We start from the raw sequence: 17,615 nt of genomic DNA on the forward strand, positions 1-17,615 counted from the left end.
TCTATCAAAGCAAAACAAGCTTAAAACAAGTTTGCAAATTGCTTTTGGCCAATCAGAAAACTGCAAAATTAATTCTACCGAGGAAAAAAAAAAATTACTCAACAGAATGACCTTGGGAAATAAAATCAGAAAAACTTTTATTTCTAAATTGCAGCTGCTAAAATGAATTCCCTTGAAAAAAAAACAAATAAAAATTAGTCTTCTTTACAAATGCTTTATGATACAGGTTTGGAAGAATAAGAGGAAAATTGTAATTGTGGTCTGAGCTGGAAAGGGAAAGTAGGGCAGATTGTTACTCACACAGCTCTACGTCTCAAATGCTCTCCTCAAACCAATTAACCTCTCCTCTCCAACTGTCTCCCAACATCCCCCAAACTCCCAGCTGTTCCTGGCTTCCTTATTTCTCTTCAGATCTTCAAGTGCCTCTTCATCCGTACACAGCAACTAAATAATAGAAGTGTCTGGGCAGAGTACGAAAGGTACAGCTCTTAGCTTTTTCTTCACTTTTTTTTTTTTTTAATATATATTTTTTTATTATTATTTTAATTTTAATTACTGCTACCAGTACACGCTGGTTATACACCAAGCATAAGCACTCTGGGGAAAAATAAAAAGAAAGAAAGAAAGATGAAGAATTTAATGCTTTGCCAAAATAAGTTCTGTTGAGAGGGTGCTGACACCCATCTGACTGCTTCACCGACCATCCCATTCAGCACTGTCAGGATGTGCCTGATGATACTGCATCATTACAGTGGTACAAAAGCGAAGCTGGGTCCGGGCTCCTACCATTGCTCAGCTGAACGCTGCAAAGGTAACATCCTGCAGGAGCTGTTTCTTTTTCTGTAGCTAACAACATCTTGCTCCAGAAGATCAGATGAGAGAGACATAGTAGCGATGAGGAATATTTCCAGTTTTATAAAACTTTTGTAAAATGCAGCTGCAGAGCTCCAACAAATTAGACTAACAGCTAGATAGGTACAAGTGTCAAAGCCAAGGAAAAAGTCATCTTAACTATGAGTATAACAAGTGTAGTCAGTGTGTGTAGCCTTCTGTACCCATCTTTGCCTCTGCAAGCCCATTCTTCACAAGATTTCATTCCTTTCTTTTTCTAACTACTTTGTGAGTCTCATACAAAGTTCCCACCTCCACAATATTCATGCATAGCATGCTCAACACTGAGGCTCCTTATCCCAAGTGGAGGCCTCTGCACATCCTAAAATGCATACAACAAAGACAGAGCTATAATCTGGCAGCAATGAAAGCCGCCATTATTAGAATCAGTATGAGTATTAGCAGTCTGAAGACCACCCCACTGTGGCATAATTCAGATCTGCCTATCAAGCAGTTACAGCAGAAGGTGGAGGTGTTGGTTTTTTTTACCTCTTTCTTCCAATAATCCCTTTTGTCCTTTAAGCAAATCTTAAATGTAATCTCAATCTGTCAGCAGTTTTGTAAAGAAATACCAGCTCAAACCTAATTGGATTTGTCAGACAACGACAGCTAACCCCAGCTGCTGAACAAGTAGAAAAAAATCGTCCAAGTTGGAATGCATAAAAATATTAAAGTTCATTTCAAGAAGAAAAATTTCCCCTGAAAGTAACCGGTAAAAAGATATAGTTCAAACTCCGTCCCTTAGCAACATAATGATGTGGTGTGGCACAGCAAAGGTTGTGTGAGCTGCTCTGCATAGTGGATTATTTGCAGTTAACTGTGCAAACATTGTCTCTTCAGGTTGCTTTGAATTTGATAAGATTGCTAAATGTTTGTCTACATAAACTTGCTTTTGTCTTACATTTTTAAACCACAAGAAAGAAAATGAGGGAAAAAACAACAAAACAACAGAGTTCTGACAGGAATATGTAACAATAGTACATAAAAAGATGTATATACTACATAGAATGCAAATGAAAAGAACTTGGAACATGAATTTTAGCTGAAGAGTTGAAATACCTCCTATGCCTCTGGGCTTCTAGACTTTTTCTCACAAATACAGGGAAACAAATATGAACCTTGCTTTGTTCTGCTCTTGCTTCTGGCTGGGATAGTAACACTTCAAGGACAGCCTAGGATAAAGTGGCCCCAATCCCACACGAACATCCCCTCCGAATGATGAGACAATGCATTACAATGATGCAGAGGTTACAGGTTAAATATGTATAATAGAACAAATCTTACAGTGCTTTCAATGCATTCAAACTGTGATTTACCTAATGGTGCCCAGATCCAGAAGAAAGGTCACTTGATGACCTGTACATTGAGAACTGAAGTGACATTTACTCCACTGGCTTTAAAATGGCGATCACTAATATTTTTTAACATTCATATTTAGGAGAGTATCAACTTGATCACTTAGAAACATCGTTTTCTCTGTCTGCACAGTTGGTAAGCAGGACACCTATAATTTGGGAATAAAAGTTAACTTTACACTGGATTTAGCACCATGTTTTGACCTGAGGCAAAAGCGATCTGAGATGGTATGAATCACTCACTGTCTCCATCAATACTCAGGACTTGTGCACTCCCTTACCTGTAGGTTTATCCACACCAAGGAATCCAGCTTGTCCCAGGGTTTTAAAAACTTTATGTGCTGGGAACTGTCCTTCCTCTTCCCATTTGTCCACAAAGGGGTTAATCTCCTTGTCAATGATCTAGATTTGGAAAGTAAATTTAAAGTTACAGTCAGAGATATTCTTACTGATACTACATCGAATATTTTTGTCTGAATAATGAAAACAGGAAAAGAAATGAACAGGGAAAATTTTGAAAGCATCCACTCACAACTACTACGACAGCTGCAGTAGGGTAAACATAATTCTTTTAGCTATCACAACTAATCTCCCTAGTCCATGACCACAATTTTACTGTTACACCATTCTACAAAGAGAGAATTTATTATTTTAAGAACTTCTCTCAGCCTTTTCTCCATGCTAAATAAACAAGTCCTGTAGTGCTAACTGTTCCTTAAGCTGGAAATAGATCTCTCTCCCTCTTGAAGTGCTGTGCTCATGAGACCCTGTTAGAGTGCTCTTCTCAGCTGTCTATTTATTGCACATTCTTTGGAGAATTTCAGACCATATACGGCTGTTTTCTGCTTCCCTGTTGGCCACAGAAATACAGACACTTCACTGTTGGCTACACAAAATTATTCTTTCTCTTTTTCCTACTAAATTCTGAGAAATACATAAGCTCAATGTTCAATGAGCTTGGTAATTACCATCTCCTCTCCTTCTCTTATACTACCTAACATAGGCCTTGTGACCAACACTAACAAAGTACTCACCGGGACACTAGGACAGCCTACATTTAACTTTCTGTACTGCCATATCCATGATGCTCAGACTGTAGCGTGTGGACCCTTCACATTGAGTCACAGGATGTGAAGCTCCTCTTTGATTGTACTCTTTATAACATGTGGTAATGCTGATCTGAAAACACCCAGGGAAGTGCCTGAAAGTGGTTATGAAGCCTATACAGAAGGCTAACCCGGTGTTTTGACAGATCTTGGCAAAAGTTTGATGTGAACATACTAACACAATTCTGTGTTTGTTATGGCTGGTACCGGGCCAAGCGTTTCACAGTCCACACAAGAAACTACCTTTGAAGTTCCACAAAGTCAGAAGAATGACTAAGGCATTCAAGAAGTTCTTTTACATAATTCCCGCATATTATAACCTGCTCCCTTCTGTTCCTTTGAGCAGTGCTCAAGTTGTTTGACAGTGCCAAAGTTTAATTATTAGCAGGTGAAGTTTGTCACCTCTAATAAAGCAAGATCTACCTGGCATGACACAACAACAACATGGGGACAGCATCACTGTACAAACTGCACCAAAGTATGTGTTTTTACATTCAAGAAAAAATGAACATCACAGTCCAGATATCAATATCCTGTTATTTCTTAGCTCCTGGACCATCCGCTTGAAACTGTGTTTACAATTCACAATCCTAAATAAGACTCAAACTAACCTATGTTTGGACAAGAAAAGTAATTCCTTCAGAAGTATTATTCATGAAAACAAGGATTTAAATTATTTGCATAGAATCAGCGGGGAGGAACAATCTATGGAACAATGAGATAACAGCATCAGTGGGAGAGAGCATCTGGAGGAACCCCTCTCCTTTTGCTACCACATACAACATGCTAGAGAACTGTGGTGATGGTCAACCAGCTGATGCTTTAATACTGATTGTGGGACATTATCACCTTCTCATACAAAAGCTGACCGAAAGAGACATTTTCAAAGGGCCAAATTATCAATGACCAAAGGAATTTGCACACGTACAGAACATGTGCTTTAAACATTGCTAAAGACAGATGTACGTGGAAGCAGATCAAGTATGCTGCATACTGAACTGTTTCATTTACCCCTTCCTTTGGCTTTTGCCAAAAAGTAATGTGTGCTCCCAGAGAACTATATCAAGCTTCAATCAATTTATATGTTAAGCAATTAATTCTGAATTAACTTACATGTTCTTAGTGTACACAGCTTTCAGAAGCAAACACTAAGCGCTGAAGGCACCTTGAGCTAAATCGTAAGGGATACCTGCCACATACGGTAAGTACATGGAAAAAAAACTTACAGCAGTAGCCAAGAAGCAGTTCTGATTATTTTTATAGGCTTTATCATGAAAAAAAAATGTGGAAATCATGGGTGGTAACATTCAGACATACATCACTAGGATAGTGACTACAGAAAGAACTAAAAGTCCTCTCAGCAGAAATATCTTTACACTGCATTCTGAACATGTTATCCAACAGATACTCCCAACCACTAAGGAAATCCTTTAACCTAACCTAGCTGGCCAAATCAGAGAGGTATTTGGGATCTAATGCCAGCCAGAAACTGATCGAGACAACAAACTCATTCCATGTTGAATGGCAGTAAGAAAAATAAGTGTTTTATATTTCAAGTAGTCTCTACAAAGTGTTGTGAATACAGAACCTGTAACTTTCTGCTCAGGAAAGAGGAAATTGAGTGGGGGAGTAAAGGGAGGAGAAAGACTGAAATATTACATATATATATATTGTTATGGATTATTTTAATCTCCATCTAGAAGAGAGCAATGAGAAATATCTCCCCAGAACGTTGCCAGACAGTTGCATGTTATTCTTCTTTTCCCCTGGAAGTTATTGTACTATTTAAACAAGTAAGAAACAAAACCACACACATGGGGATCTTCCTTCACATGGTGCTCAGTATTTTCTGCTGACATTGTACCAGCAGAAGCATTAGAGATTGTCATTCAATTCTCATTGTAATCCGAAACAAATATCCCATTCCTAGTGGTAACTGTAATTAAATAATTCTGGGTACTGAGAGTGTCTACAAACGTTCTTTACAACAACTAAAGATTTCTTTCCATTACTCACCATCAAATTTACCTTTCAGCAAACAATTCAAATCAGAAATTAAAGATAACAACACTTCAACACTCAGTATCTCATATCTGTCCCCTACAATACTGTACAGTGGCAGTACAATATTTCAGCACACAATAAGTAGGACAATGTATGGCTTTGAGACTTCAAAAACAACAACAAAAAACATTAATAAGCATTCCCACAAAAAGACAGAAACTTTTACTGTAAGTTATATCTAAGTTGAGATTAGACTGACTTACTAGAAGAGCAAGAGAAAGTCTGACAAAAACCCTACCTTTGTATTTAGAAAATTATACAGATTTTGAGTTTGGTTTTTATGACAATGGGACTTTCTGTGAAGATTAAACATCAGGGAGGGATGAGAACCATCTGTCTAGAAGAGACAGGTCAATCTTTGGCAGCAGGCTGGCCAACATACTAAGGTGGGCTTGAAAGTGAAGGAGTTGGGAGCAGGGTCCAATATGGTAATGCTCTTTGCAGCAGTGCCCAGCCACAGAACAAGGAACAATGAGAACAAACTGAAACATAGGAAATTCCATACAAACATAAGGAAAAACTTATTTAGTTTGAGGGTGACAGAGAACTGAAACAGGCTACTCAGAGAGATTGTGGAGTCTCCTTTTCTGGAGATATTCCAGGCACATATGAACACTTTCCTGTGCAACCTACTGCTGTGAAATTGCTTTAGCAGAGGGTAGGACTAGATAATTTCCATAAGCCCCTTCCAACCCCTGTGATTCTGTGATTTAGAGGTGCCATGTCATACCAGGGTAGGAGGAGTATTTTCGCTCTTAAATCAAGCTGAGATAATAATTAAATCTTTAAAGTAATATAAAGAATGAGTAAATAAGCAACTAACAACATTTCTTCCTTGATTATATCCTAACAACTAGCAAAACATTGACCTGTAAGAAAGGAGGTAACAGACTGTAGAGCCCTTTGCCTTTGACACCAGCAATAATTTAAGAGAATAATGAACAGATCACAGTACAGTATCTCTCCTTGTAATTGAATTCATAACCTCTGGCAGCAGTGAGTGCACACAACATTGCACGGTGCAGGCACTGCTGCTGAGGACAGGCAGTGTTTTCCCAAGGCTAAGAACTGAAAGAGTCAAGGTGACCAAATCCATTGCACTGTCTATATGTGCTACCAAAATAAGCCAATAGAAATCACCATGGGATGCACCAGCAGCACCAGAATGTGCTTTCCATCTGAATATCCTGTTAGTCTTCTTCCTGAATGCAGCAGGAGCCATGAGCTGCCGTAGCCATGGTCTACATCACCCAACCCAACCTGGCATGGCAGTGATGAGCCCAGGCCTGCAGTAGTTGGTGCCCAGAGGAAGAGGCCATGGCTTGGGCCTGATGAGATCACAAGCAGAAGCAGAGGCAGTAAAAGACATCATAGACCACAAGAGTTACAAATAATCCCATCACACAAAGATGACTTAACAGCACAACTGCAGATATAATACCCTGAATGTAAACCTTGTCTGCTTATAGCACTAAGTTACCTAGTGAGCTTTCTTCCAGCAAACAAAATCCAGCATTCTGAAGTGATCTTGATAGCAAGGCTGCAACCCATTGCTTCCTCTTTCAGGATACGCAACCAGGATACACAAAGGGTCCTATCGAGATGAGACATATCCTAGAGCTTGCCCTAATACTTCCCTCTCCTTTCTTCAGGAAGGCAGGACTCTCCTGCTCACAACCGAGAAGATTTGGTATTCAAATTCAATCTGTAGAATTTACTCTGTATTCACTTTTGGCAGCAAAGGGTACAATGTGACACATGAGCCTGAAGAAGAGTTTGTCCTACTTGAGTATACAATTTGGGACTGGGCCTCCGTGACACTTAGGAAACTTCTGCTCTGAGCTGTCATCAGACTGCTGCTGGGAACAAACAGAGAGAATATTTTGCACAATCATGCAAGTCTGAAGTGAAAAAGTTCAGTCTGTGCATTGACATTTACTTCATGACCTTGGATTCTTTTTGTGGCCCTTCTCTGGATGCACTCCAACAGATCCATGTCTTTCCTGTACTGAGGACTCCACATCTGGATGCAGTACTCCAGGTGAGGCCTCACAGTGCAGAGCAGAGGGGCAGGAGCACCTCTCTTGACCTTCTGGCCACACTTCTTTTGATGCACCCCAGCCAGCTGAGCAACAAAATGGATAAAATGACACAGAGATAAAGTTAGGCCCACAGTTTAAGCCCCTTGCTGAGCACAGGCTCTGAGGTTCAGTTCAGCTCACTGTACTGTCTGTGGTCTGCACTGATTATCATTTATTTTGCTTGCAAATGCACCAAATGCTTGACAGAATAAATAGTGGCACATCAACCATGTTGATCAGGTATGCTATATATACCCCCTCCTGTGCATGTCGTCAAACTCAGACATAAAACACGCAGATTTCAGGTCCTTCAGCTTTCCCCTTTTCTCTTTCCCAATAGGAAACATGATAAAAGTTTGGGAGAAAAAGCCAATCCAGTTTAGCATTGTGAAGGTGGTTGAAAGGGGGCAGATAACACATCATTGCTAGCACCTCAAAGTGTTAGGATACTCCTATTTTTTTATCCATTACTGCACAGTAATGCACAGTGAACAGACCCAGCCTTTCTCCACTGCCTTTAGACATAGCTGTGACCAGAGCTGAGCTTCCAGAGAAGCTGACAGTGGATTTAAAATCAATACTCCTTAGGTTTATCAAAAGTGAAAATGGAGTGATCAAAAATAAATGTCCAAAATTGGAAGATGTGTTTAAAATTGATTAATTATAACACCACAATTCCTTTTTGTACCCTTAATTACACTGTGCCACAGGCAACAAAGGACTCACGCACTGTCCTACAGCACTGGGTACCACAGACTGCAAGATCAGCAAACACAGGAACAAATTGTTACTAAATTAATTTTTCCTTTCCTAAAGGGAATAAATAAATAAATAGCACAGGGAAGAAACCCAGTGAAGTAAGATTTGGCAGCATCTCAAGATATAATAAAACATACCTGTCCTCATTTATTTTCTCTTCAGCCAAAAAAATGCGCACATTAGAAGTATAATGCAATTTCTTCTGCTTTATTCATTTGGCCGTAATTGGACATGCTTCTGTTTAAATCATTGTGTTTCTTTCCTGTCGGACACTGTCCTCTGCCATGTACATAATACATAAAGCAGAGCTGATTATTGCTTCAGAAATTAAAATACTGCATATCCTTTAGTCCTATATAGTTTTTATTTTGGAGGGGGAAAAAAAGTACATCTGATTCAACCATAAAGCTTTTGTCACTGCTTGCCTAAAACTTAAAAACCTGCAAGTCCTATAAGGAGTGCAGGGCTGGGCAGAAGCTCACACTGTCCCCTTGCCTACATGGAGCAGAAGGCAGCTTTTGTCACCCTGGCATGTATCATTAGCCTGCAAAGAAAACAAAGGGTCCAGACCAGGACCTGAGAGCTGAGCCCAGCTTAAGCTTTCCCGAGGAACAAGATGCTGAACAATCAGCTATAGCTGGAGAGGTATGTGATCCCAGCTGACCCTCCTCCTTCATGGCATTCTCCTCCCTGCCCAAAGGAACACACACACAGACATCCCCCACCCCTGCACACACCTGGGAGTTTTTGTAGTCCCTGCTCACTCACAGCCACTTCTTCAACAGACCCATCCGAGAACATGGCTGAAAATGGGAGGGTCCCAAAATTGCTTCTCGCTCTGGACTCCAAGAATTGCAAATACCATGCCAAAACCAGCAAAAGCAGGGAAGGAATACATTCGCAAAGCCCCCCAAGATCAAGCAATCATTTAAGTGTTTATGATTGGTTCCAGGGAATTTCTCAGTTTCTTTCCTTTGACCACAAACAGTATTTATTTATTCCTCTGTCTCACTGATAGCATCTGCTGCATTCAACCACACCACAACAGGCAAATCAATATGCTATCAAATGGGCATTTCTCACCCTTGATACTCAACACAACAGGGTTTAAGCCATGCTGGGCTCCATGTCCTTCTTGGAAAATAAATTCTTTTCCTTTTACCATGACATTTTTGCAAAAAAACTGTAAACTGTTCTCCTGGGGATATAGAAAATACATTCACACTTCTGGTTCCACTGTATTCATGGATATACATACCCCAAACGCAGAAATATAACCAGTGGATACTACCAAGGAGAGACACATTAAATTACAATTTAAATCAGGGCAGAAAATGAGGCTTTTTCCTCATTACTGACAGCATTCCTCTACCATCCCTCCACACGTCAGGCTCCCCTGAATCTCTTAACTTTTAGAAATAAAACAGCACCTATTAGAAACAGAATGGGTTAGGAAACACAAAAAGATTTGGGAACAATACTTAAAATATCATAACTTTGATCTATTCAGCTATTCATTCCAAACATGTGCCATCACTGTGACTTACAAAGCTCCTAATGCACAAAACTTGTTTTCTTTCCCTCTTTTAGTCAGTAGGACATTTTGTGCTCACGTGGTATCATTATGGCAACAACTAGATTAAAAAAAAACCTCCCTTTTCCACCTCCCAACAACTTTACTAAGTTCAGACTCGGCCACAGTGACCACAAATTATATTCTTAGGAACTATGATTATTCATATTTGGTTCTGGATTATAGCCCTGTGCGAACAAAGCAATTTATCTCACTGTGGCCATTCCAGACCACCTTTCCACTGCAAGTCATTAGGATGTCATGAAATAATATGATGGGATCCAACGTGAAAGGCACATGCGCCTGGATTTTGTCCATCTTTGCCACCCACACACCATTCCCCATGACAGGGCTCAGCATTTCATGCTGTTACTAGGCTGAAGCGCAGCCTGGATTTTGGGTACTGTTAGAGATACTGGCTGTTTGGAGCAATGTGGTACTAAGCAGTGGCTGGGCTGGTTTGTCCAGGCTGACAGACTTCCTTCTTCAAGAGATTTCAATCAGCAGAGCTTCCAGATGTTCATGGTGCTTTTTTAACACTCAACAAGTGGCAAAAAGCATCTCCTGTAGTACTCTAGAATTCCTAGAGCATCATGTTGAGACATACATAGTGACAGAATCCTTCAGATAAAACGGAAAACATTCAGCCCTAGGAACTGACTTTAACTTCACTGGTGCCTTCACCTTTTCTTTATCTTGTGTCACTGAAAGAGGAAAAATAATTCTCTGGAGCTACTGAAAGAATGGCCCTGTACATGCCAAATGGTAAAGGCAAATTATGGAAACCCACCAGAGACTCACAACTTATGCCATTTTATGTATGTCCTGGAACTTAAACTATGCTCATCTCCATATCAGCTGAGTACCTAATAGGCCTAGGGTATCCTCACAGATCCAAACAGCTGACCTCACTGAAGGACTGCTAGTCCTGAATGCTGAATCATCAACTAAAGATTTGGACTGTCATTTCAACCACAAGAAGCTTACACAGAATCTACTTACCACATTGCTCCAGCATCATGGGAAACATTTTTATTCAGCATGCTGTTGTTCCATCTACTTTCCATTTTTTCCTTTTCCTTGTGGCTGGGATAAAGCTAAGCTGAAATAAAATGTTCCACATTTCTCTTTGGACGAGGTGAACAACAGAATTTTATCAGCTTCCTCTGGGAAAGGGCTGGTTTCTTCTCCAGAATAAAGGAGACCTTCCTTCTCTCCACTTCTGTCTTTGAAAATGCAATTATGGCACACATCCTTCTGCTTATCCCACTGCAAATTTCTAACTGCAATACTCGCGACCTTCCCAAATCTGCCTGAGGAGCAGCTCCATTCTCAAACAGCATGACATGACACCCATACTAGTTTTCCCTGTCTCAAGTTAACAAGGTAAGTTGAAAGAACAGCTTTCAGAGTACAATGACACCTAGCTGGGAGCTGCCACATTCATCAGTGAGCCCGTGCGGCAGGGTTAAATTTACTCACACATTGTTACACTAACGGGACCTAAAATGATTTAAAGAAAGCTACATTTCCCGAACGGTCATGGAACAACCTATGTAAATCACAGGTATTTGCTTAGTCACAAACTGCTTATTAAGATACAATTTAAATTGTCAGAGGTTCACAGCTGCATTGCCTACTCCAATCAGGTGTGACAATGATGAAGTATTACTGAATGTCTTTGATGGTATTTCTTATTACAGTAGTATATCCCAGCCACTCAGATTACAACAAAAATCAACTATGAACACTTTCTCTCTGTTAAAATTATTGCCCAAAATTCTAGGTGGTAGGAAAGGATATTTCTGTGTTTGTCTACACAGAAAGGGATCTGACCTCAAAATGTTATAAAACATTTCTGTTAGACACAAGATGACAAAGGCTACCGCAAATATCCCAGAAGCTGGGAACTCTATTTCCCTTACATAGATTCGTACAAAAGCTGTGAGGTTTACTAATGTCACATTTAACCATCTCCCTTCTCAAACTGCGGCCTCAAATGCATGACAAATACTGTATTAAAGATCCAAGTCACGTCTTTTGCAACTTCTGCTGTCTCTCCTCTCTCATTTTCTCTTTTGATTTAGTAAGAAAGTATTTTAAGTTACTTATTTGTAGTACCAGCAGCCAACGACTTTGCTGTTTCAGTACTGTTTTTTGTGATTTGCTATAGAAGATGGACAAAACACCTCTAGCTATGGTGCTCCAGCAGTAACAGTAGTCACACTTCAGTGGTAATCTGCAGACTATCCAAAATAGCTATATTATTTTGACAACGTTTACAACAATTTTAATGGATATTTATAGTGGAAAATTAGTGTTTAATCCAGCTCTTTTATGCTCCAGTATAACGAGCACAATATATAAATGTGTGTAAATGATATCTCTTTTATATTGGATGCAACTCCATCAAAATATATGCCAATCCTTTTCAAATGTATTTCCCAAAGCTTCTTGCTACTACTGCCTGAGGTATACAAACACGGACATGTTAAATACATATCACACATGCATATGTATAGTTATGCACGTACATAAAGCAGCTTTCTTCCTTCAAGCCGGTGATACTGTAATGCAATTACTGCATCAAATCGTAGGATAGCAGTGCACTATAAGTATTGTTTAACAAGGTAAAGGAAAGTTACGTTTTTTGATTTCCAAGAGGAAGGGTGGTGACCTATGAAGTAGTAAAGGAAACCACTCACGAGGTTATTTCAATACCCTTGCTAAAAATGGCTCCTGGAATTACAGGAGTCTCTTCCTAATCCTGCTCAGAACAATTGGAGAAGTACAGATCATTAAAAGTACATTAATTTAACAGATTTAAAAAATAATAATAATAATAAAAGGAAAGGAGTAAAAAATAAATAACAGTTTTCACTAATGGAATTGCACTGTTTGCTTCTCTGATTTCAAGGCAGCTGCATCTGTATTAGCCTAGTGGAAAGAGTACCCCAAATTCAATAATTGTTACATGTAAAATGCATTACAGATACTCAGTGGTCATTCTCTGCCATAGTGCTTACTTTTCAGTTGCTCTTGAATTCACTAGGGTTGGTCTTAACTTAGGCCAAAACAAACACTGATTGCTGGAAGCTTTAGAGTAAACAACACTAGACAGGATCTGATGTAAACTGGCAAAGATTATTTTTTCTATATGATCAGACAGAAACTGAAACAAGGGTTATATAAGCATCTTGTAAATTCCAGGACTAGGGGACAGTCCAAGGCAGGTGACTTTGCAGACATTCAGGCCTGTTACTGCTATACAAGCAAAGCAATCTTGTATTATTCACCCTAATGACAGAAGAGGATTCATCTTCAACTCTCTTACTGATCCTTTCCCTGCCAGCTCATTCCTGCTTTGAAGAATGTCCAGGAATTTAGATGAATGAAACTAATTTATAAGGAAGGCAGTCAAGCACCAGGTTTCTTTGTAGAACACGGAAAATGAACACACTACTGTAAAAGTTCAAGGATAAGAGGCCTAACTTTAGCCATAGAAAGATTGATGAATTAAATGGCCTTTGCAATATCCTGCTTTAACTCCGGAATTATGAAAGCTAATTCCAAAAAACAAAAACAAAAACAACCTGAAGAACTGTCTGAATCAGAAGTAACCCCAATAATCCCTTCTCCACATTAAACACAGAAAGAGGAGAAACTTGGGAAAAGGGCAAATTGTCCATAAAAGTGTAAGATTCTTCAAGTCACTTTTAAAAGCATCCATCAAATTCTTAACAGTACAGCTCCGAAGTCACATCAATGATCTAACATTAGGACACCCAGCGTGCACTGCTTTTACAAAACTACAGTGCAGTACCAGCCAGGAGCTGAGCATTCACCTACAGGTAAATCAGGGACAGCACCTCACACTCATCACGTCCATCTTGGAATGTACATCCTGCTCCCAAATGAACTTGAGAACATCACTCACAATTCCACAGTTTAGAGACACTTCTCACACATGCAGCTTGTCTCATCCTATCCCATTTCACCTGGTTCTGTTCTGTTTCATTCCATCCCATCTCATCTCATCCAATCCCACCCCACCGTATTCCATCCCACTGCCCCCACACCAACCCTCCCAGTGGGTTCCACACCGAGGCTTTCTAACTTTAAAAAACCTAATTCTCTAACTTTGACAGGCGCTGCTTAATTACACCACAGCCTTCTGCAGGTGACATTGACCTCACTGCTGGGAACGCAGATAATTCACCACTGCCATCATTATTTACAGAGTGGCATTCAACTTCCATTTGACCTTACCAGAAGCGTCTCCTCTTAATTTATCATTCGGTTTCACGGGAACCCAATTCTAGAAACACCACCGTGACAAACGGGCTCTGTTCCACCTGCCCTTACACCTGGTGTCCACAGCCAACGCTTACCCCGTGCTCTGCAGGGGCTGGGAGGGAACCGAGTGCTCTCCCGCTCTGTGCTCCAGACCTTCAGGTCCCACTCGGGCAGGCCAAGTTCCAGCAACACCCCGCTTGTGCTCCCTCCCCAAGCACAGGCTGCACAGCAGCCCAGCCCCACTCACAGCAGTCCCCGCAGTCCCACTACCCGACTTTGAAAGTGAAACGGGGAGTCACGCAGTGCCAACACGCCGCGCGCAGCACCCAGCGCAGCGGGCAGGCCACGCTGGCTGCCGGGCCGTCCCCGCGGTACCTTCCGGAGGGCCTCCCGCAAGGCGCCGTGCTGCGCCGTGTCTGCTACGCGCCCTGCGTCCCGCCGCCCGCCGCCGCCATGCAGGGCCGCGGCCCGCAGAGCCCAGCGCCCGCCGCCCCGCAGCGCCATGGCCTCCGTCGGCCCCTCCGCTCTGCTCCGCCCTCCGTCCCGGGCTGCCGGGCCCTCTCGAGTTACCGTCCGGAACAGGCGGCGAACAGGTGGCGAGAGCGGAGAAGCCATGAGACACTGCTTTCAGATTCATCAATTTATTTAAGAAAAAAAAAAAAAAAAAGAAAAGAAAAAAAGAAAAAAAATAAAGAACGACAGACGAAAACCGCTCCTGCACTGCCGGACCAGGCCCAGCGGGCTGGGGTCTCCCTCAGGCGATGACACAACCGCCCTTCTCCTTGAAGGGGTTCTTGTCCTCCGGGACGCCCTTCACCAGCGGGTCTTCTCCTGAGCGCTCCTCAATGTAGTTCTTGATCTCCTCGGAGCACTTGGACACCTGCAGGGAGGAGAGACACGTTGCCAGAGCTCATGCACTCCTCAGCGGCCAGGTGCTGAGCTCACACCTCTCCCTGTCTGCCCGCCCATTGGGTACCACAGGCCAGCACTCAGCTCGTTGGCTGCTACACTGTTCAACTTCCATTTCTTAAATCAGTCGATATAGTTGTATTAAGCGCATCTTTCCCAACATGACGTATGGTCAGCACACTCAGGATCAACATTTCAGCTCCACGACACGCTATCTGTCTGCAAAGCATCTGTCACTTCACATGTTTTTTCCCAAACAAAACACTCCGTAATGGTTTTTTGGTGATGATACAAATCCGCATCCCGAGTTCTACAGCAGGAGGCAGGTGTCTTCAATGACAGTCACCTGGGAAATCACTGAGAAGCACGTGGCATTACGTCAAACAACAATAAATGATAAAATACTGTACTGTATGAAGCAGGAGCACAACCCTCAGGCTTCCTTGCATGACAGCCCCACATGGGGAGGCCTCCACAGGAACCTGCCCTGGAGGAGGACCAGGTCTGCTCTGTGCCCTGACCACACACACCTCTCACTTCCCTTCCTGTGGATCAGACACTGTCCTCAGGTGTCAGGATAAGGGATGCCCCTAAGCACAGTTCCCAGCTCTGTGCCTGCCAAACCCACAGACACAACAGCACAGTCAGCAACAGAATCCATCTGCTGCCAGGCCAACAGGGGCCATTATTTCTAATTTAAGGCTCGTTGCTTTCCTCCATAATTATATCTTACTCCATAGGTAAAGTGATGCCAAGTGAGATGGTGAATTCACCCACTGTGTCACAGCCTCTGAGCCATCAGAAGTAGCTCAGGGTTAATCCTCAACCACAGGGTGCACAGAACAAGGCCTGACTACCTCTAGCTATGGTACCTACAGCACAGACTTCATGCCCACTGTGAAGCTTCTGCAGAGTGCAGAGGTGAAACTGAGGATGCTGACTGTGCTTTACTGCAGATGGTTTCAAAATACCCATTTCCCTAAAGTCTTTTGGTTCATTAGAATATATTGACTAAACATTAGAATATTTAGAGTACTCTGAATATTTAAATCTATGTTTATTTACATAAAGAGTTTTAAACTCTTATTAAGAAAATTAAAATCTATGCATTCTGCAGAGTACTTCAGGAGCTCTGAGGGATGATCTAGGTGCCTGTAGTACTCAGATGTGCAGCCCTTAATACTTCTGGATCTGTAGGCCGTAACATCTACAACCACTGACATTTAACTGACAGCTAAAATGCAATGAGGCGCTGGCACAGGCTGCTCAGAGAAGCTGTGGGTGCCCAATCTCTGGAGGCACGCAAGGCCGAGTTGGCTGGAGCCCTGGGCAGCCTGATTGTGGTTGGGTGGCAATGAACCCTCAGCAGGGGGTTGGAACTGGGTGGGCTTAAAGGTCCCTTCCAAGCCAAGTCCTTCTGTGATTCATTCTGAGTCTATTATAATTGTGGCTTTCTTACTTTGTTGGCTGTGTACCTAGACCTAATAGACAGAAACAATTCCACTCATCCCCTAATATAAACTCACTTTTAGTCTGAAATGAAGAGTTTGTCTAGATGTATATATTTTTTTCTGTTGGCATATGGAATTAAAACATACAGAAGAAAAAAGTTTCCTCATAGAACAATATCAATGGTGTTCTTCCATTTACAGAAAATGTGAAATAATAACAACAACAATAAAAAACACTAGAAACTATTCACCTGTGGAAAGAAATTGCCGGTGTGACATTAAATATAGTGCTCCCATCGAGCACAGCAGGACAGAGCTCGGCTATGGGGCACCAACCCCTCAGCTTCTACCCTTCACCCGGGGGAGTCCCGCTGGCTACCGCATCCCCAACGCCCCGGTGCCTTTTGCATAGGAGGGGAACTCTGCCTCCCCCGGCACGGCCGCTCGGAGCGGGATCTGGGCAAGAGCCGTCGGGGAGAGCACAGCGCTCCTCTCCCCGCGGCGGGGCCCCCAGCACCCCCGCGCTGCGCCAGGACGGGGCCCTCCCGCTCCGCCCCGCCGGGCTCCGCACAGGGCTGCCCGCCCGGCCCCGCCGCCGCCCGACGGCACCGCGCCGGGGCTGCCCGGCCGCCCCCCGCCCCAGCCTCAGCCCCTGGCCCGCCCGGCGGCCCCTCGCTCACCGGCTGCCTCTCCAGCTTCACTTCTTTACGGAGCTGCTCCACTTCCATTTTCAGTTTGTCCTTCTCGCTCAGATCCTCGATGTTGATCGCCGGCATGGTGTGCGCTGCCAGAGAGCGGAGAGAGGGAGGGGAAGAGGGAGGGAGGACAAAGGGTTACCGCTGGGCAGCGAGGCCGCTGGGCCCGGAGCCCCCGGTAGGGCGGTAGGGCGGTAGGGCGGTGGGACGGTGGGACTGCGGGGCGGCCGCCCCCGGCCCGCCCCCGGCCTCACTCACCCGGTGCCGCCGGGCTGCTCCGCGGCGACCGCTTCCTCTCCGCCGCGCCGGGCACCCTGCCCCGCGCCGCCCGGCCTTTAAACTCTGGAATAATCCCCTCTAATCGGATTACGGCCCGCCCGGCCCTGCGCTCGGGACGTTCACACTGCGGGGCTCCAGCGCCCCGCACCCGGAGGG

The 17,615-nt window shown here is 43.1% G+C and overlaps 2 protein-coding genes across 2 annotated transcripts in view; both read right to left on the reverse strand.

The window, feature by feature from the left end:
* Positions 1–14,644, reverse strand: part of LOC140249052 (probable acyl-CoA dehydrogenase 6) — a 73,944-nt gene extending 59,300 nt beyond the window's left edge. Inside the window, exons 1-2 of the mRNA XM_072330294.1 lie at positions 14,501–14,644; positions 2,528–2,648 (exon numbers count right to left, since the gene is read on the reverse strand). Of these exons, the coding sequence (XP_072186395.1) occupies positions 2,528–2,648; positions 14,501–14,629 (250 nt within the window). The 5' untranslated portion in view covers positions 14,630–14,644. The remainder of the gene's footprint in view (positions 1–2,527; positions 2,649–14,500) is intronic.
* A 114-nt stretch (positions 14,645–14,758) lies between these two features.
* On the reverse strand, positions 14,759–17,615 carry LOC140248690 (guanine nucleotide-binding protein G(I)/G(S)/G(O) subunit gamma-11). The gene is made up of 3 exons (XM_072329655.1): positions 17,439–17,615; positions 17,166–17,269; positions 14,759–15,005 (listed from the first exon to the last, which is right to left on the reverse strand). The coding sequence occupies exons 2-3, from the start codon at positions 17,259–17,261 to the stop codon at positions 14,880–14,882; spliced, it is 222 nt and encodes a 73-aa protein (XP_072185756.1). The 5' UTR covers positions 17,262–17,269; positions 17,439–17,615; the 3' UTR covers positions 14,759–14,879.

This window comes from Excalfactoria chinensis, chromosome 2, assembly GCF_039878825.1.
Source record: "Excalfactoria chinensis isolate bCotChi1 chromosome 2, bCotChi1.hap2, whole genome shotgun sequence".
Taxonomy (NCBI): Eukaryota; Metazoa; Chordata; class Aves; order Galliformes; family Phasianidae; genus Excalfactoria; species Excalfactoria chinensis.

What these genes read in the sequence shown, in the direction of transcription:
- LOC140248690 (XM_072329655.1), bottom strand. Translation starts at nt 17,261, where the DNA reads ATGCCGGCGATCAACATCGAGGATCTGAGCGAGAAGGACAAACTGAAA. An exon ending in TGAAGCTGGAGAGGCAGCCG is followed by an intron (nt 15,006 to 17,165) that starts GTGAGCGAGGGG and finishes TCCTCCCTGCAG; the next exon opens with GTGTCCAAGTGCTCCGAGGA.